This window comes from Struthio camelus, chromosome 21 (genome assembly GCF_040807025.1).
Source record: "Struthio camelus isolate bStrCam1 chromosome 21, bStrCam1.hap1, whole genome shotgun sequence".
Taxonomy (NCBI): domain Eukaryota; kingdom Metazoa; phylum Chordata; class Aves; order Struthioniformes; family Struthionidae; genus Struthio; species Struthio camelus.
In genome coordinates, this window is record NC_090962.1 from 10765629 (window position 1) to 10783273 (window position 17645).

A 17645-nucleotide genomic window follows, 5' to 3' on the forward strand; every position below is an offset into this window, starting at 1 on the left:
GGGACACCAAATTAATTCATGAGTTTCTATATGTGCCAGAATGCCCCCTACCTCTGTTGGGACGAGACTGACTAGGCAAATTAAATGCACAGGTAACTTTCTCTGAGAATGCTGTGCAGCTCTCCACATCCCACCTGAAGCTGCCTGGAAGGCCCAGATCTACTTGCTGGCAGACAGGACTGAGGAAGAACCTGAGGAAAATATCCCCAACATCGTACTAGATGCGGTAATTCCACTGGTGTGCGCTTCTAAGAAACCAGGAAGAGCAAAAAACGTTAAGTCCGATTAAAATAGAACTGAAAGATGGGGCAAAACCGGTAAGGGTACCTCAGTACCCCATTAGGCTGGAAGCTCGCAAAGGCCTTGAACCCCTGATAAAGATCTTCATACAATATGGATTACTTAGAGAATGTCAATCTGAAAATAATAGACCGGTTTTGCCAGTCGAAAAGCCCCACTCCCAGGAATGCCGATTAGTGCAAGATTTGAGGGCTAACAATGAAATGACTAAAGATAGACATCCCACGGCGTCTAACCCTTACACCCTATTAGCATCTGCACCTGAGAGTAATGCCTATTTCACAGTATTAGACGTAAAAGATGCCGCCTTCTGCATTCCAGTAGATGAGCAAAGTCAAACTCTTTTTCACAGAATCACAGAATCACAGAATCACAGAATCGTTTAGGTTGGAAGGGACCTCTGGAGATCATCTAGTCCAACCTCCCTGCTCAAGCAGGGTCACCTAGAGCATTTTGCCCAGGATCACATCCAGACGGGTTTTGAATATCTCCAGCGAAGGAGACTCCACCACCTCTCTGGGCAACCTGTTCCAATGCTCTGTCACCCTCACAGTGAAGAAGTTTTTTCTCAGGTTCAGATGGAACTTCCTGTGGTTCAGTTTCTGCCCATTGCCTCTTGTCCTGTTGCTGGGCACCACGGAGAAGAGGCTGGCCTCATCCTCTTGACACTCCCCCTTCAGATACTTGTACACGTTGATGAGATCCCCTCTCAATCTTCTCTTCTCCAGGCTGAACAGGCCCAGGTCTTGCAGTCTTTCTTCATAGGAGAGATGCTCCAGCCCTCTAATCATCTTGGTAGCCCTCCGCTGGACTCTCTCCAGGAGTGCCATGTCTCTCTTGTACTGGGGAGCCCAGAACTGGACACAGTACTCCAGGTGAGGCCTCACCAGGGCTGAATAGAGGGGCAGGATCACCTCCCTCGACCTGCTGGCAACACTCTGCCTAATGCACCCTAGGATCCCATTGGCCTTCTTGGCCACAAGGGCACACTGCTGGCTCATGTTTAACTTGTTGTCCACCAGCACTCCCAGGTCCTTCTCGGCAGAGCTACTTTCCAACAGGTCAGTCCCCAGCCTGTACTGGTGCATGGGATTATTCCTGCCTAGGTGCAGGACCTTGCACTTGCCTTTGTTGAACTTCAGGAGGTTCCTCTCCGCCCACCTCTCCAGCCTGTCCAGGTCCCTCTGAATGGCAGCACAGTCTTCTGGTGTGTCAGCCACTCCCCCCAGTTTAGTATCATCAGCAAACTTGCTGAGGGTGCACTCTGTCCCTTCCTCCAGGTCATTGATGAATATATTGAACAAGACTGGGCCCAGGACTGACCCCTGGGGGACACCACTAGCCACAGGCCTCCAACTTGACTCTGCGCCATTCACCACAACCCTCTGAGCTCGGCCATCCAGCCAGTTCTCAAGCCACCTCACCGTCCACTCATCTAGCCCACACTTCCTGAGCTTACCTAGGAGGATGTGATGGGAGACAGTGTCAAAAGCCTTGCTGAAGTCCAGAAAGACAACATCCACTGCTCTGCCCTCATCTACCCAGCCAGTCATTCTGTCATAGAAGGCTATCAGATTGGTCAAGCATGATTTCCCTTTGGTGAATCCATGCTGACTACTCCTGATCACCTTCTTGTCCTCCGCATGCTTAGTGATGACCTCCAGGATGAGCTGTTCCATCACCTTTCCCGGGATGGAGGTGAGGCTGACAGGCCTGTAGTTTCCTGGCTCCTCCTTCTTGCCCTTTTTGAAGACTGTCGTGACATTGGCTTTCTTCCAGTCCTCAGGCACCTCTCCTGATCTCCAGGACCTTTCAAAGATGATGGAGAGAGGCCTAGCGATAACATCCGCCAGTTCCCTCAGCACTCGTGGGTGCATCCCATCGGGGCCCATGGATTTGTGGATGTCAAGTTTGGACAAAAGATCTCTAACCCGATCCTCCTCAACCAAGGGAGAGTCTTCCTTTCTCCAGCCTTCCTCTCTTGTCTCCAAGGTCTGGAATTCCTCAGGACTGGCCTTAGCAGTGAAGACGGAAGCAAAGGCAGCATTTTTGCCTCGGAATGGGAGAATCCGACCACTGGAAGGAAAGGACAGTTGTGCTGGACTGTTCTTCCTCAGGCATTTAAAAACAGTCCTCCTTTGTTTGGTGAGGCATTGGCCAAAGAATTACAACAGTGGCAAAATGGTAAAGATGGTGTTAGCCTTTTGCAGTATGTGGATGACATCTTAATTGGAGCGGATACTGAACAAGCTTGTATGGAAGCAACAATAGGCCTGTTAAACTTTCCAGGACTGGCTGGATAGCGGGTCTCGAAAAGGAAGGTCCAAATTGCAAGAGAGAAAGTCCCGTATCTTGGGTTTGATATATCAAAAGGACAACAGGCACTGGGGTGGGGGGTGGTGGTGAAAGAAAGGAAGCTATATGCCGAATAGCAGTACCAAGAAACAAAAAGCAGCTAAGAGGGATTCTGGGAATGGCTGGATTCTGCCGGATATGGATTCCCAATTTTGAGCTCACAGCTAAACCCGTATATGCAGCCACCAAGGGCCCGGGAGAGCTGCTGGAATGGACTCCAGAATGTCGAAAAAGCTTTGATGAAATTAAAAGAAAATTGATGGAGGCCGCAGCCTTAGGCCTCCCTGATTTAGCAAAACCTTTCCAGTTGTATGTACATGAGAAACCACAAGTGGCTTCGGGGGTAGTGACTCAGCTGTTTGGAAGCTGGAAAAGGCTAGTAGCTTATTTTTCAAAACAATTGGATGAAGTAAGCAAAGGATGGCCGGCCTGTTTCCAAGCTGTAGCTGCAACTGCTCTATGAATTCAAGAGGCTCGGAAGCTCGCCTTGGGACAACCAATAGCAGTATTAGTCCCACACGCAGTGGTGGCTATTTGAAATCAAAAGGGACAGCCCTGGATTTCTCCAAATCGACTAGCCAGGTACCAAGCCACACTGACAGATCAAGATGTTACCCTAAGTGTGGTATCAACTCTTAACCCTGCCACTTTGTGACCAATGGCAGAACAAGAACCTCTACAGCATGATTGTTTAGTAACTATTGAACAGGTATACACCAGCAGGCCGGATCTGAAAGACGAGCCATTGAAAAATGCAGATTTGGACTTTATTTACAGATGGTAGCAGTTTTAGGCAAAATGGGGAAAGGAAAGCCGGATATGCAGTGGTGACCCTCTGGGAAGAAATAGAAGCTAAAGCCTTGCCCCGAAACACATTGGCACAAAAAGCAGAAAGCATTGCTCTTACTCGAGCCCTTGAACTTGGAAAGGGCCAAAGGGTTCCTATTTATACTGACTCTAAATATGCCTTTGGAGTTGTACATGCTCACGGAGCTATCTGGAAGGAACGTGGGCTGTTGAACTCCCAGGGGAACGGTATAAAATATGGACAAGAGATTGTAAAAGGACTACAGACCATACTAGAACCAAAGGAAGCGGCAATAATTCACTGCAGAGCTCATCAAAAAGGACAAGAAGAAATAATTTGAGGCAACAGGTTGGCTGACCAAGCTGCCAAAAGAGCAGCTGTGCATAAATCAGTGATAGGTGCCCTCATACCTAGCAGGACACTGGACTTAAAACCTCCACAGTATTCAGAAAGACTGAAGTGTACCAAAAGTGAAGAAGGACGGTGGGTAACTCCAAACCAACAAGTGTTAATCACATCTAGGATGATGGAGGGTCTTCTTAAAAGGTTCCATGAGGACACACATATGGGATCAGATGCTATGGGGAGCAGTATCAAGAGATACGCCATAGGGCCGAAAATGCAAACAAGTGCAGATATAACGGTAACAAAACGCCAAACTTGCTGTGCAAACAACCCTAAAGTTCAGAAGAAACCACCGATGGGTGAAGTAAGAGAGGGGCTAACCCCTGGCGAATACTGGCAAATAGATTTCTCTGAATTGCCAAAATGTGGACAGCATAAACATTTACTTGTGTTAGTAGATAGGTTTTCTGGATGGCCTGAGGCTTTCCCCTGTCGCAACAATAGGGCTAGGGAAGTAATTAAGATCCTGTTAAAGGAAATAACCCTCAGATCTGGCGTTCCTGAGGGTATCTCCTCAGACAAAGGGCCTCACTTTGTTTCAGAACTAGTTCAGGGAGTGCCTAAGTTCCTCCCAATACAGTGGGACTTGCATACCCCTTGGAGACCACAGTCTAGTGGAAAGGTGGAAAGAAGGAATCAAACCCTTAAAAGAGAAATTTCTAAATTGTGTCAAGAAACTCAGCGTAAATGGGTAGACATTCTACCGCTTGCTTTAATGAGGATTAGAATTACTCCACGGGCAAGGGAAGGGGTAAGTCCATTTGAAATATTGTACGGAAAACCATATCCTATTCATGAAATGGGAAATCGGAGCGATCAAATGCATATCAAGGGTGAGAAAATCCTGAAAGATTATTTGTTATCTTTTTCGCAGGTATCATCCTCTTTACACAGGTATCTCAACCAGCGAGCTCCACTTCCTTTAGACTCTCCAGTACATAATTTCAAGCCTGGAGATCTGGTTTATATCCGGACCTGGAAGGATGAACCGTTAAAAGAAAAGTGGAAAGGACCTTATCTTGTGCTCCTAACTACATACACTGCAGTGAAGGTGGAAGGGATAGGCTCCCGGATCCACTACACGAGAGTGAAAAAAGCTCCTCCAGAAGGGCAGTGGACGTCTACGCAGACGGGAGCACTAAAATTAAAGCTCTCTAAGAATTATACTGGTTAATGAATTGCACTTAGAACTCCAAAATGTGCATACACTGAGTTAAAGTGCTCGTGAGAGCGGTTATTGTCTAGTTGTAGGTTGGCAATATTGCTGCCTGTAGTCATAAGATTTACTTATAGAATACGGATCTTTTCAAACTAAGCTACGATGTCTAGAGGACTATGGATAAGAACACTCTTAATTTTACTATGTTTACCTGTTAGTAATGCAAATCTGATCTTACAATTTATACAGTCTTTTGGAAAAATCCATGATGTAACTCCGATCACTATTTGTTTGCCAACTCCAAAGTCTGCTGAGTCACCAATACCTTGGGGAACACTCGCAAGTAACTTAACATCAATGTGGGAACATATGTGGAAGAATGTACCCAATAGTACCATAACCTGGCGTAACAAAGAAGGGACATCGATTTTAAAATGGACAGGAATTGGGATGGGGGACCTAAATTCTCGCTTGCAGGCCCCCTCCAAAATGACTTTGCAAAGTCATTTGGTCCGAGATTTGCTTGTATTACATGAACATGGAGTATGCGGCTATTCCGACTTAAGAAATGACAGTTGCTGTGTCCATATCCCTAACATCACTGAAAATCTAGGTAAACAATTGGATCAAGTAGAACGAGTGGCAAACACTCGCTGTGATCTGAGGAGCAGTATGGAAAGTGAGTGGTTAAATAGCATCCTTCACGGGATGGGAATCCCTTTAACAAGATGGCTGCCGAATTTGCTCCAAACCCTGGTTATACTTGTAATGTTGATTAGAGTAATTTGCGTAATCTTTAGATGTATCAAGGGTATAATCATCCGAGCTGCAACGTCACAATCCTCACCTGTAAGGATAACCACAACCCACCCTAAAAGTCTTCCTATAAGAAATAGAGAAGAATTCCAACAAGATATACGCCAAGGGGAAAAAACCAAAAGACACTACACGAGACTGATTGGAAATAATGAATTATTACTCTAAGTCTCAAAGGGGGGAACTGTTGGAGGTATGGGAAAAAAGGAGCCTAGGGTATTAGTCAGTCTTTCACATGTCCAGTTAACAATGAACAAGGCCTTGAAGGAAGGAGCAAGACAACACTATAAGGCAAGCAGATCAGGAAGCTCCCAAATAAACCTGAAGAGAACAAAAACAGTTGATAAAACTGGAGAGACCTACTTGAACTGCGGGTGAACTATCCTAATTGGCATAATAAAAAACCCACCCACAAGCAGGGAAGCCCCCTGCTGATCAAAGCCCCTTCCCCATAGAGCATGCGCAGGAGAAAAAGAGGATGCTGTGACTTTAAATGAAGATGAGACCTAACAGAAGCAATAAGAGTAAGGATGACTTCATGTAGTTGTAAACTATGCTGCTAACTGTTGCTTAAACTGTTGTAAAGTGTAAGCTGTGTAGCAATCAGGTGTGCTAGCTTTGTGGAATTACCACCTAGCACCCACCTCTGCGCGGAAATGAATTAAACAAATATCGTGACTCTGTGTGTTTTCGGCTCATTGCACACCGGGTGAAAGAACCCTTCTTTGGGACAACAGTAGTCGTGTCAAGTGTGAGACATCAGAGCAGCTCTTTGCGCTCCTGCCTTAGGTATCAGCACTTAAAACCACCAGTGAATTCCCGCTAGCAGTCAGTAGGCATAGCAGCGCGGGAGTTCCCCCTGCCCCATGGTGCTGGACGCATTTTGTTGCCCTTCGCCTTCTCTTTCCCCTCTAATATCGTCACTAATGACCTGGATGATGGGCTTGAAGGCATCCTCAGCAAGTTTGCAGGTGACACAAAACTGAGAGGCATTGCTGATATACCAGGAGGCTGGGCTGCCATTCGGAGGCCCCTTGGCAGACTGGAGAAATGCACCAAGAAGAACCTCATGACGTTCAACAAAGGGAAGTGCAAAGCGCTCCGGCTGGGCAGGAATAGTCCCCTTGACCAGTACAGGCAGGGGGCTGACCTGCTGTCTGGACACAGTCCTGGGCAACCTGCTCTAGGAGACCCTAGTTGAGCCGGGGGGGTTGGACCAGGTGATGTACCTCCAACCTCAGCTAGTCTACGCTAGTCTTGTGCTATCCTCCCTAACCTGCCAGCGATGTGAGTCAAGGTGGATTTCCCTCTACCCTTTGCTGGGCGGAGGGGAGGAGTGGGCTTTACTCTGCCTTGCAGGTAGCTCTGATTAGCACCGAGGGAGCACTGCAGGCAGCCTGGGGGTTTTTCTGGCTGCTCCCATTTCCTCGCCAGAGGGCAGTGCCTGCTGGAGCCGACTGCAGGCGGTTTTGTCCTCGCACCACTTTTGCTGCAGTCATTTCTAATGGAAAGTGGCTCTGCTTGTTGGGATGGTTCCGAGTTCAGCGCAGTGGGCGTGCTGCAGGCCTGCTCTACATCTGTGCCAGGCTGAAGGCAGAGCTGAAGCGAGAGCTCTGTTCCCAGCTGCTTGGCCTGGGCAGCTCGGGGCACGTGCAGGAGTGATGCCGGAGCCCAAAGGGTCTGTACAAACAGAAAGGGAGGCACCACATGGGTGCTGTCACCTCCAGGAATGACTTTTTCTCCATGGTGCCTTTGAATGAGAAGGCGTACAGCAAGCATAGAGCCTGAACTAGGCCCCTAAATGCTTTTTGTGCTAAACCTGTCAGCTTCCTGAGGTTACCCAAGAGAAAGCTGACAGCTGAAGAGAAGATTTGTAAAAGGATTTTTGAGAGCAGGTAGCGCTTCAGCTGTGCTGGAAAGACAAACAGGTCCATGTCTTTTTTTCCTCCCCCCCTCTCCCCACTGGGGAGCCCGGCAGTGGACACAGCACTCCAGGGGTGGCCTCCCCAGGGCTGAGTCCAGGGGAAGGGTTACCTCCCTCGAGTGGCTGGCAATGCCCCACCCCATCTGCACAGACGCATGTGCGCGCACACACAGAGGGAAAAATGCACATGTGTGCACACACATGCACATTCACATGCTCATATGCACACACATGCACGCAAACACACATACACACACACGCGCAAACATGCATGCACACAGCCATGCATGCAAAGGATCAAGCACACGTGCACACACAAGCACCTACACATGCACACATGCACACACATGGACATTCATGCACACACATGTACACACTCATGGACACTCACATGCACACAGACATACTACACACACAGAAGCACTCCCACAGACTTTTTTTTTTTCTTTAACTGAGGAGCCCAGCAGTGGACACAGCACTCCAGGGGTGGCCTCCCCATGGCTGGTCAAGAGGAAGGATCACCTCCCTTGACTTGCTGGTAATGCTCTTCCTTATGCAGCCCTGACACATACACTTGTGCACACACATGCAAAGATGCACACACATGCAGTAGTGTGCAGACTCACATGCACATCCACGTGCACACACCCATGAGTGAACACACGCACAGATGCTTGGAAGCAGAGGTGCATGCACATGCACACGCAGACATACACACACATGCAAATTCACATGCACATGTACACAGAGATACATATGCACATGTATGCCCATGCCCACACATACGCACTCACACACATGCACATGCAAACCAAGGGCAAACACATGCGCACACACAGGAACACACAGGAGCAAATGCACACATGCACACAAATTCACACATGTACACACATATGTGCAGTCATGTGCGCAAACAGGCATGCACCTGCAGGCACAAACACACGTACATACATGCCAAAACACACATGCACACAAGTGTACATACACATGTGCATGCACGTACACACCCATGCCTACAAGTGTGCGTGCATGTGTTTGTGCGTGTGTGTGTGCATGCATGCATGTGTGTGCGTGTGTGTGCGCGTGTCCGTCCCTGCGGTGCCTCCTGGCAGCCGCCTGCAGGACTGGCTCTGGCTGCGGCAGCAGCCAAGGGTGCCACCTCCTGCCCGCTCTGCAGAGCTGGTAGCGCAGCGCTTGTGGGCTGCAGGTGCACGTTGACCGCTCTGGATGGAGGCGGGTTGGGTAGCCAGGGAAGAGGCCGAGGGGCTGGTGTCCTTCTTCAAGCCTCCAAGGGCTGGGAGAGAGCAGAGATGAACCCCTGACCCTGTGAGCCCCCAGCCTCCCCTCCGCACAGGGCCAGGCTCGCCCAGCTCACCGAGGGCCAGGAGGGAGCTGGCGGGGAGGAGGGGGCAGCAGGACCAGATGGATATTGCTCATCAGGAATGCCCCAAATGTCCCTGGAATACCCTCCTCCACCCATGCACACGCATGCATGCTCATGCACATGCATGCACACACAGACACATGGGGGGCACAGCCCCCTCGCCTGGGGCATGGCAGGAATTGTTGCTCACTGCTGGGTCTTTCCCCTTCCCCACCAGCCCTGGGTGACACCTTGCTGCCCTCACTCACCTTTGCAGATATCCTGCAGGTTGTCCTGGCTCTGGTCCTTCCTGTGCCACGCAACCAGCCCGAGGCACACACAGTCCTTCACAAATCCCCCTCCCCAGCCTGTCCTCAGCAGCACAGCTTCCCCCACCCGGTCCTGCTGGCCGGCCACAACGCCCTCCTCCTTCCCTTCAGGCAGAGCTCAGCCCTTGGGTTCAGCCTCCCCCTCCCCAACCCCGAGGGTCCATGGGAGCAGGCAGGGCTCGGAGAGGGTGAGGTGGTGTCATGCGGTACCCAAGACCTGCCATCTGGCTGTCAGGGCTCCCAGGTATGACTGGAGAAGCCCTGTGTCCCAAGTAGGGGGTGGGTATTGTGGGTGGCTGGAGAGACCTGCCAGGGGAGAAGCATTGCCCTGGGGAGACCCTGAAAAGCCCGAGACCCAGAGCTGAGAAATGGCTTGCCCCAGATTCACTCAGTAGCAAAGCTGCTCAAAAGCTATAGGAAATGGGAAAACTGCCCCAGATTTGCCCTCCTGGCCTAGCTCATGGCCTAATAATCCAGATGGGACCAGAAGCCCTCAAGACAATGTATGTGAAGGGTGTGTTTACTCTTCTCTCCCTTCTTCATCTCTATCTTAAGCACCACAGGCTGAGAAACCTTGCAGAGAATCTGAAAAAACAAAGAGCCTCGTTTGATGCCTGCAGGAGGACAGCCCTGTGCTGTCCTGCCCCACATTTCCCTACAGGGAGCACATTCCACTTCTACAAAATGAGTGACCCACACTCAAATGCAGCGTTGAGGCTCAGCTATGCATCTCAGCCCGTGGCTGCACTTTGGGCTGTTGCGTCCCATGTGACTTTGATGCCATCTTTGAAAAAGGCCAAAGCCTAGAGTGAACGCTCCCCCCTCAACCCCCAGCTTCCTGCAAAAGGTTGCCCAGTGCAAAGGCTTGTCAGTGCAGGGCGGGTAGAAGCAGCTTTGACAGTGGCCCACTGTGGGGGACAAAATGGAACGAGGACTCCTGGGGCTTGGTGCTGGGGCTGCCCTGCACCCAGAGGCTCCTGAGGGCCCGGCTCCACCCCTTCATGGGGTGGCAGCCCAGGGCCAACTGTGCCTGGAAGCAGGTCCCCCTTTGGGAAGTGTCTCTGGAAGGGATGGGGCCCTGCCTCCCCAAGGCTGGCATGTCCTGGAGCTCCCACAGGTGCCTCCAGTGCCTGCCAGAAATGCCTGTGTTGGAAATGAATCCTTTGCCTTTTAAAAAATCCAAGTTGGCTTCTCATTTGGGAGAACCTCTGTTTCTTCCCACTGGATTGTCTTCTGACTCCAGTGGGCAGATGATGTTTTGGCTTGGAGGTGGCATCCCTTGCAGGGGTCAGAGAGGCACTGCATCCTTCCCAGGCCCCTGTTTCCGCTCCGGAGCTCCTCTGGGCTCAGACTAAGGCTGGCAGCCTGAAAATGGGGCAAAGTCCAGCTTGGGAGTGAGGGCAGTGGTCTTTTGGAGGGTTAGCCTATGCCTGCCTCTGTCATCCCCTGGGTTAGGAGCTTGCTGAGAGGTCATGAGGTGGCTGATGTGGGGCCTGACACATCTCTCCTTGCTTTTTAGAGCCTGTTGCTATTTGGGACATGGTGTCCAGTGACATGCTGGAAGAGCTGCTGCTGAGCAAGGTTGGCTGGTGTCGTGGTCCCCCTTGCCCTGCAGGGTTTGAGTTGTGCCGAGAGCCCTGGGTGCCAGGATACTGCTGGTTGTGCTTGGCACCTGACCTGGTTGTTTGTTGTGAGGTCACTTCTGGCAAGTACCTAACAGGCAAGCTGGAGGCACATGGCTGTGGTCCATGGTTGTGGGGTGACTCCTTTGTCTGCACGTTGCAGGCCAACCTCAGGCTCTGGCAGGTGAACATGCTTGTGACGTTACTTCTTTCTCCACAGCTGCTAGGCCAGAAACAAACTTAGGCCGCGAGGAGGCACGTGGCTTGGCTGTTAGATGTGAGGGACCTTCTGTGGGAGTACCTGAAGGCCCATGAGGAAGCACATGGCTGGGGCAGGTGCTTGTGAGGTCACTTCTGGCTCAGCCAGCCCTGACAGCCAGCAGCAGACCCAGGGGTTTGATACAGGCTGTGAGGTGACTTCTTTCTCTTGAGCTGATAGGACAACAGCAGGCTCTTGGTGATGTAGGTTCTTGTGAAGTCACCCCCGTTTCTGCTGCTGATAGGCTAGAACCAGGTTCATGGCTTCACTGCTGATTGTGAGGTCGCTTCTGGCTGAGTACCTGATAGGCCAGCAGCAGGTACAAGGCCAGCAAAGTGAGGGTAACTTGACTTCAATCCGAGCAGCTCATTGCAGGAACAGAAGCAGAACAGCTTGTGGTGAAACTGCTTCTGAGGTGCTTCCTGCTGCTGAAGACGATAGGCTAGAAACAACCGCATGGGAGCACGTCACCGTGACATCCAGCAGTTGCTTCTTTCCCCTCCAGAGGAAGCGTACGTGTGCGCTGCAGAGTGAGGGACCAGGGGCTATTGAAAAAATGCTGCCGTGTCAGGGGTTGCCAAATCCCACAGCCCAGCGGAGGCGAGGCTGATACTGCTCCATGGCCAGCCGGTAGCGACACAGTGCCTGTGTTCCCAGTAGGCACACGTGCATGCACGCACACAGGGCATGGTACATGCATAACGGCCAGCCACACAGGTCAGCATGGGCAAACACAGCACTCATGCACGCACAAACTGCCCCAGCGGCCTCATCCTGCTCCCCTCGCTGGCGGGTCAGTATGAAGCCTGTGAGTGGAAAACATACACGTATATATTATGGATCCCTCCAGAAGCTGGGCTTAGACACTCCATCTGTGCTGTAGCTGGCCCTGGATGCCCTCTTTTCCTGGTTGCCTCACGCACAGCCACACGCACACTCACGGATGGGTGTCTCCGCTTGCTGGTCCACTCTTCTGACCTTGCCCGTAGGCGACCTCCAGGCTCCTGATCTCTCCACTTGCTGTCCCAGACCCTCGAGTGCCTCCAGCAGCCAACTCTCTGACCCTCCTGCTCGCTGCAGGGTGCAGCCTACACTCACGGTCACTCCAAGATTTGTCTCCCAAGCCTCTTTCTCTACTCGCCAGCTAGTCTGGCCTGGTGTCTGCTAGCGAGGGGGCACACTGCCATGCACACCCCCGCAGGGTGCAGGCGCTCTGCTCTCTCCAGTTGCTGGCACGGCAGATACACAGGCCCCAGTGACTCTGGCCTCTTCTCCATGGCTAGCACTCAGCCCTCCCTGCACAGATGTGCACACAGGAGAGAGAACCCCCCACACCCGGGAAAGAGCTAGAAATGGAGGTGAATAATGGCTGGAAATGGAAGTGAGAGAGGACAGGTGGCAGGCGGCAGCAGTGTGGAGGATCAGCCTGTGCCAAGGAGGGTGAGAGGCCCACTCACATGACCAGTGCCTGGCCAGCAAAGCCCACCCCAGCTGCCTCACCAGCTCTGCAAGCATGTCCAGGCTGAGCTAAGCTGCTTGCTACTCCCAGCTACCTATTGCATGGGTCTAGCAGGGATAGGAAATAGATGGATCTTCTTCCAGTTTAGGAGGCAACCTCCCCTCTCTCCCGCCCCCCTCCCATATAAGAGCACTCTGGACACAAGAGTAAAAGCCATCCCAGCAGCAGAGGGGTGTGGAGGTCCCAGGTGACCCCGTTGGCAGCCAGAGGCAACCTATGGTGTCGCAAGGGACTAGCTCTGGTGTTGTGGGTGGGTGTCTAGCTTGGTGTCTACAGATGTTATTCCCTTCTGTCCGTAAAAATCACTCTGGCATTGCACACAGGGTTCAGAGCAACACCTCCCTTTTTATTCCCTGCAGATAAAACCATCTCAGGCAGAGGCTGGTCTCCCCTTCACACAGCAGCAGTTGCTAGTGATTTCTCCTCCGGGGCTGCAAAGGCATCTTCCCGCCCATGCTAGGGAGGCCAAAGGAGAGGTGTTCAGTGTTAGGTGTAGGCACGTCCCCTTGGGTGTCAGGGTGCCTGGTTCACGGCCAAGCTCAAACGTGCCCCATCTCAGTGGTGGTGGTGCCAGTGACAGCCCCGGTGTCCCCAGGGCTGCTAGCCAGGGAAGGCAGGGCAACGCAGGCAGGAAAAGCCCCAGACCTACTCAGACATACATACCAGTGCAGCTGCTCCTCGCTGTGAGCCTTGCAGGGGTTTTGCTCTCCCCTGTTCTTTGGCTCCTGCCACCAGGCTTTAGCCACCTCTAGCCGACGGTGGCTCTGCCTTGCTGGCAGGGACTTGTGGCTGCAACGGCAGGGACAAGGTCACTCTCAGCCCTGCTGAGACCCTTTGTGCCCAGCCCAGCCCAGCTCTGCGCCCCCACAGTCCCACCTGCACCCCCAGTCCTCAACTCAGGCCAAGCCCAAAGCAGTCGCTTGGGGCTCTGGAGAGGAACTCGGAATCAAGGGCTAATGTGGGGCATTCCCTGGCCAGGAGAAATCAGAGGATGTCCTATGCAGCCCCACAGCTCCGCGTCTTTGACCCGCTCCTGGATCCCCGGTGTTAAGCTGCGCCTGTCCACGCTGGGGCTGTGCACACTTACTGCTGGAGGGAGAGCTGCGCCGGTTTACGCTTTGGCTCCTTTCCCCATGCCTCTTTCCTCTCCTGGAGCTCTCTGTCATACTGCCTTCTCCTGACGGAGGCTGGAGGAGTGGGGCAGTAGGATCTCTGAAAGGCAAGAGAGAGGCTTATCAAGCAGTGGGTAAATGCATGAGTCTGTGTCCTACAACAGCAAGGCCATGGGGCACACTCGGCAGGGTCAAGGCAGCCGCAGCACGGACATCAGGAGAATGAACGCAGCACATCCCCGTGGAGATGCCAGTGTTCAACCAGGGGCTGGCTATGCTTCCCAGGTGGCGGAGGTTTTCTTCTGTCCAAAGTTCTTACCAGGGACTCTCTGCTTTCTTCTGTAGTCTTCTTTTTCTCTGTTTTAGAAATATTGGCTTCCAGTGGAGCTCGGTGTCTCCTCTGTTGCACAAGGGAGAAAAGTGTGTGTAGTAGCTTGAGGTGCCACTGAAGGAAGTATCCCTCCCTGCACAGCATGCAAGGCACCCGGGCACTCTGCAGCCTTTCTCAGCATACTCAGTCCTCGCCTGCTCTTCCCGAGCACGGGAACCAGAAAGGCTTCATCCTTCAGCCACTGAAGCCCAGGAAGATGGCATTACCTCTCATGTCGGGGGGTGGGCAGTGTGCCCTGAGGCATCGGTTAAAAATGAGCAGAGCTCGTGTCCCACCTCAAAGGGCAGGCACCCTGGCTGGGGGGTGTCCTGGAGCTCGAGGCAGGCGTCAGGACCATGTGTCCGCAGCACAGCAGATTGCTCTTTGGGTCCCATAGTTTTCACTGACAAAATCTCCCATCATGGGAATGAGCAGGTGAGCTGCAAAGACAAGTCACCTGCCCCACGCCTGGGAGGCAACAGTACAACAATGCCGAGGAGACCAGACCAGCACACCTCCAGTGGTGCCTGGGAGAGGGAAAGGTGGTTCCTTGGAGCAGCTGAAAACGCTTCCAGTACCTGGGCATTGAGGGCAGCTGTCTTTGCCCGGCAGGCCAGGTGCTCTGCCCACTCGGCCCTTTCTTGCCTCGCCAGCTCTTCCCGCCGCGCTGCCTGGAGGCGTCGTTCCTCCTGCTGCATGCAGAGGTAGCAGACTTCCTGGAGGGCAGAGACAAGCAAAGCAGGCAGCAGGAATTGCAGCCGCTGGCAGTTTTCCTGCCCCTTGCCCTCAGCCTTGCTCACAGCAATAGCCTGGGCCTAATGCCAGCCCTGAAAAGCCCTCCTGCTATGACCAAGGCCCTAGAAAGCACCAGTCTCTTTTCTCTCCCGGGAAAGCCTAACTTTTCCCCTTTCCAGGGGCAGCAGCCCGGAGACAGTGGTGTGAGGAGGGACTCAAGAGTAACTTGTGTCTTCTGCAGCAAGATCCACAAGAAGCCACGGAATGTGCAGGTCAACACCTAGCAAGGGCTCTTGGGGGAAGCTGTATCCACAGGGCGCCACATTTCCACAGTGCCCTAGGACACAGTGGTGACATGGGGCCAGATCACGTACCTGTCCTATTCTGCGATGCCCTTTGCAAACAGGGCTTTCCGCTTTGTGGCTGCCTTGCTGTTCTGTTTTGCTCTTGTCTTGTTTCAAGGCTCTCCCCTCAGTTGCTGGTAGCACCCTAAGATTACAGAGCAGGCAGAGTCTGTAGCAGCACAGCATGAGTGTGCTCTGCCCCCTGTGCTCTCAAGCTGGGCAGAAGGTGGTTCTGCAGCAGCAGGTGGTTCTGCAGCAGATGTGGGTGTGTGAGCTTTGATACATCTCACTGCCACAAGGAGCAGAGCACACCACTGCCTCAGCCCCATTCTCCACACGCCTCACCTCTCGGGGGGCTGCATGCCCAGGCCTTGCTGAGCCACACTGGCGTCCATTCTGAGCCCAGGTAACTTCACGGGCAAAAGCCTCCTTCGAGCAAGGAGGCGCTTCTCAGCAGGACTCCCTGCAGGTGTGACATGAGACAGCTCTTCACAAGAGCCTCTTTGAGGCAGCTCAGGCAAGAAGCGCTTGCAGGGCTGCTCTGTCCTGGTAGGGAACTGTCTGGGGCAGTAGTCCCGATTCCCTCGGAGTCCCGTTTCCCCGCTGCACTTTCTGTCAGTGCTGGAAGGAAAGAGCCCTTGGCACTACAGGCGAGGGAATGGAGTGCAGCGGGGCAGTGTCCTTCAGCAGATCAGCTGCAACTTGGAGCACCAGGCTGCCATTACGAGCCCCTGAAGGGTAACGGCTGGCACCAAACAGAGCCACAGGAGGGATGATTTCCTGTCCCAGGCTTCACTTTGTGACTGTGCCTTTAATTCCCTGGCAGTAAGGACATAGAGGTGACCTGCAAGCCTGTCTCAGGACTCATCCATTACTTTACCTCCTTTCCCACTCTCCTTCGACATGCCTCCTTTGGGTTGTCGTTCTTGGAGAGCCTTGAAAGAGCCCTCAGTGGCCGAGTGTGCTCGTGAAACCTTTGATCTGTGAACAAGAAGATAACAGAAAGAAGCGGTCAGTAGAGATTCACAAAATGCTGCTGCAAACTTGCCCTCCAGCAAGACAGTGCCGGCCCTTGGGACACACGTGAAGGGCCTTTGAGAGCAATGTGTCCAACGGAAATCTCTCACTGCCACAAGGACAAGAGTGCATCGCTGCCCCAGCCCCATTCTCCACATGCCTCACCTCTCGGAGGGCTGCATGCCCAGGCATTGCTGGGCTAGGCTGGCGTCCATGTTGAGCCCAGGTAGCTTCACGGGTGAAAGCCTCCTTCTCTCTGTAGCCAGGTCTTCTCCCAGCTTGTCCTCTGTAGCCGACTGCAGATTTCCTCTCATGCTGGATAAGAGGGGGCTAAAATCTTCCCTGGGAAGAAGATGAACAAGAACATGGAGCTGACAACAAAGTCGCACAAGGACCTGCTGTACACTTGCTGTCCAGCCAGAAAACACCAGCCTTTGGGAGAGGCATTAAGAGCCCTTCAGAGCTAATGCAGACAGCGTGTGCAACGGAAACCTCTGCCTCCCACAAGGACGGGACCCTCCCGTTGCCCTCCTCCACTTCCCCAAGAGCCTCACTTGTCAAGAGGCTTCTTTCTGCTGCCCTGCTGCCCTTTTCCTTCCTTGGCCCCTTTGGCCTGGCCCGCAGAACGCCTCTTTCGACGGTGGTGAGGCTGCTGCGGAGCACTCCCTGTAACTGTGCACCAAGAAACCTCGTCAGAACAGCATGCTTGGGAACGCTCCAGCAAGAGGGTGTGCAGACCTGCTCGGTCCTGCCTTGGGAGCTGCACGGTCCTTTACCTTCTCTCTGCTTGGATCCCTCGGGGCCAGGCTCTTTGGCTTTTCCCCCAGGCCCTGGCTTAATCTCAAACCTAGAAACAAGAAGACCCCAGCTGCGAGAAAGGACTCCACGTTGCCTTTGCCGCTTGCGCGGAGCATGCAGGCTCAGAGAGGGATGAGAGTCCCTGCACGGTCTCTACATTTCCAGAGCAGAAGGTGCAGATGCTTCAACACCGTGGAGGCCCATTTCAGGCAAGCACACGACACAGCCAAGAGCTCCTGCCTCGATGGGCCGAGCAGTTGCCAGGGGCTGGTCCCAGTGCTTTGTTTGCCTTCCTGGGAGCAAGGGTATGCTAACACAAGTCCTCCTGGCTGCCACTTCTGACGCTCTCTCCTCTCGCCTCCACAGAGCCCACGGAGAGCAGAGTACTCTCCTTTGCTCCAGTGTGCCCA

At 52.9% G+C, this 17645-nt stretch overlaps 1 protein-coding gene across 1 annotated transcript; it reads right to left on the reverse strand.

Annotated features, from left to right (window-relative positions):
- Window positions 1-13187: 13187 nt before the first annotated feature.
- Window positions 13188-17103, reverse strand: LOC138061797 (coiled-coil domain-containing protein 81-like). The gene is made up of 10 exons (XM_068915662.1): window positions 16992-17103; window positions 16603-16779; window positions 16301-16401; window positions 15766-15883; window positions 15451-15565; window positions 14920-15057; window positions 14291-14371; window positions 13947-14071; window positions 13523-13648; window positions 13188-13315 (listed from the first exon to the last, which is right to left on the reverse strand). The coding sequence occupies exons 2-10, from the start codon at window positions 16749-16751 to the stop codon at window positions 13270-13272; spliced, it is 999 nt and encodes a 332-aa protein (XP_068771763.1). The 5' UTR covers window positions 16752-16779; window positions 16992-17103; the 3' UTR covers window positions 13188-13269.
- Between the last annotated feature and the right edge of the window lie 542 nt (window positions 17104-17645).

Excerpts from the sequence above, each read along its gene's own strand:
- LOC138061797 (XM_068915662.1), bottom strand. The coding sequence starts at position 16,751 with ATGAGAGGAAATCTGCAGTCGGCTACAGAGGACAAGCTGGGAGAAGAC. Across the intron at positions 15,058-15,450 it reads GGCATCGCAGAATAGGACAG|GAAGTCTGCTACCTCTGCAT; the intron begins GTACGTGATCTG and ends TCTGCCCTCCAG. Across the intron at positions 13,649-13,946 it reads GCGCAGCTCTCCCTCCAGCA|CCACAAGTCCCTGCCAGCAA; the intron begins GTAAGTGTGCAC and ends CTGCCGTTGCAG.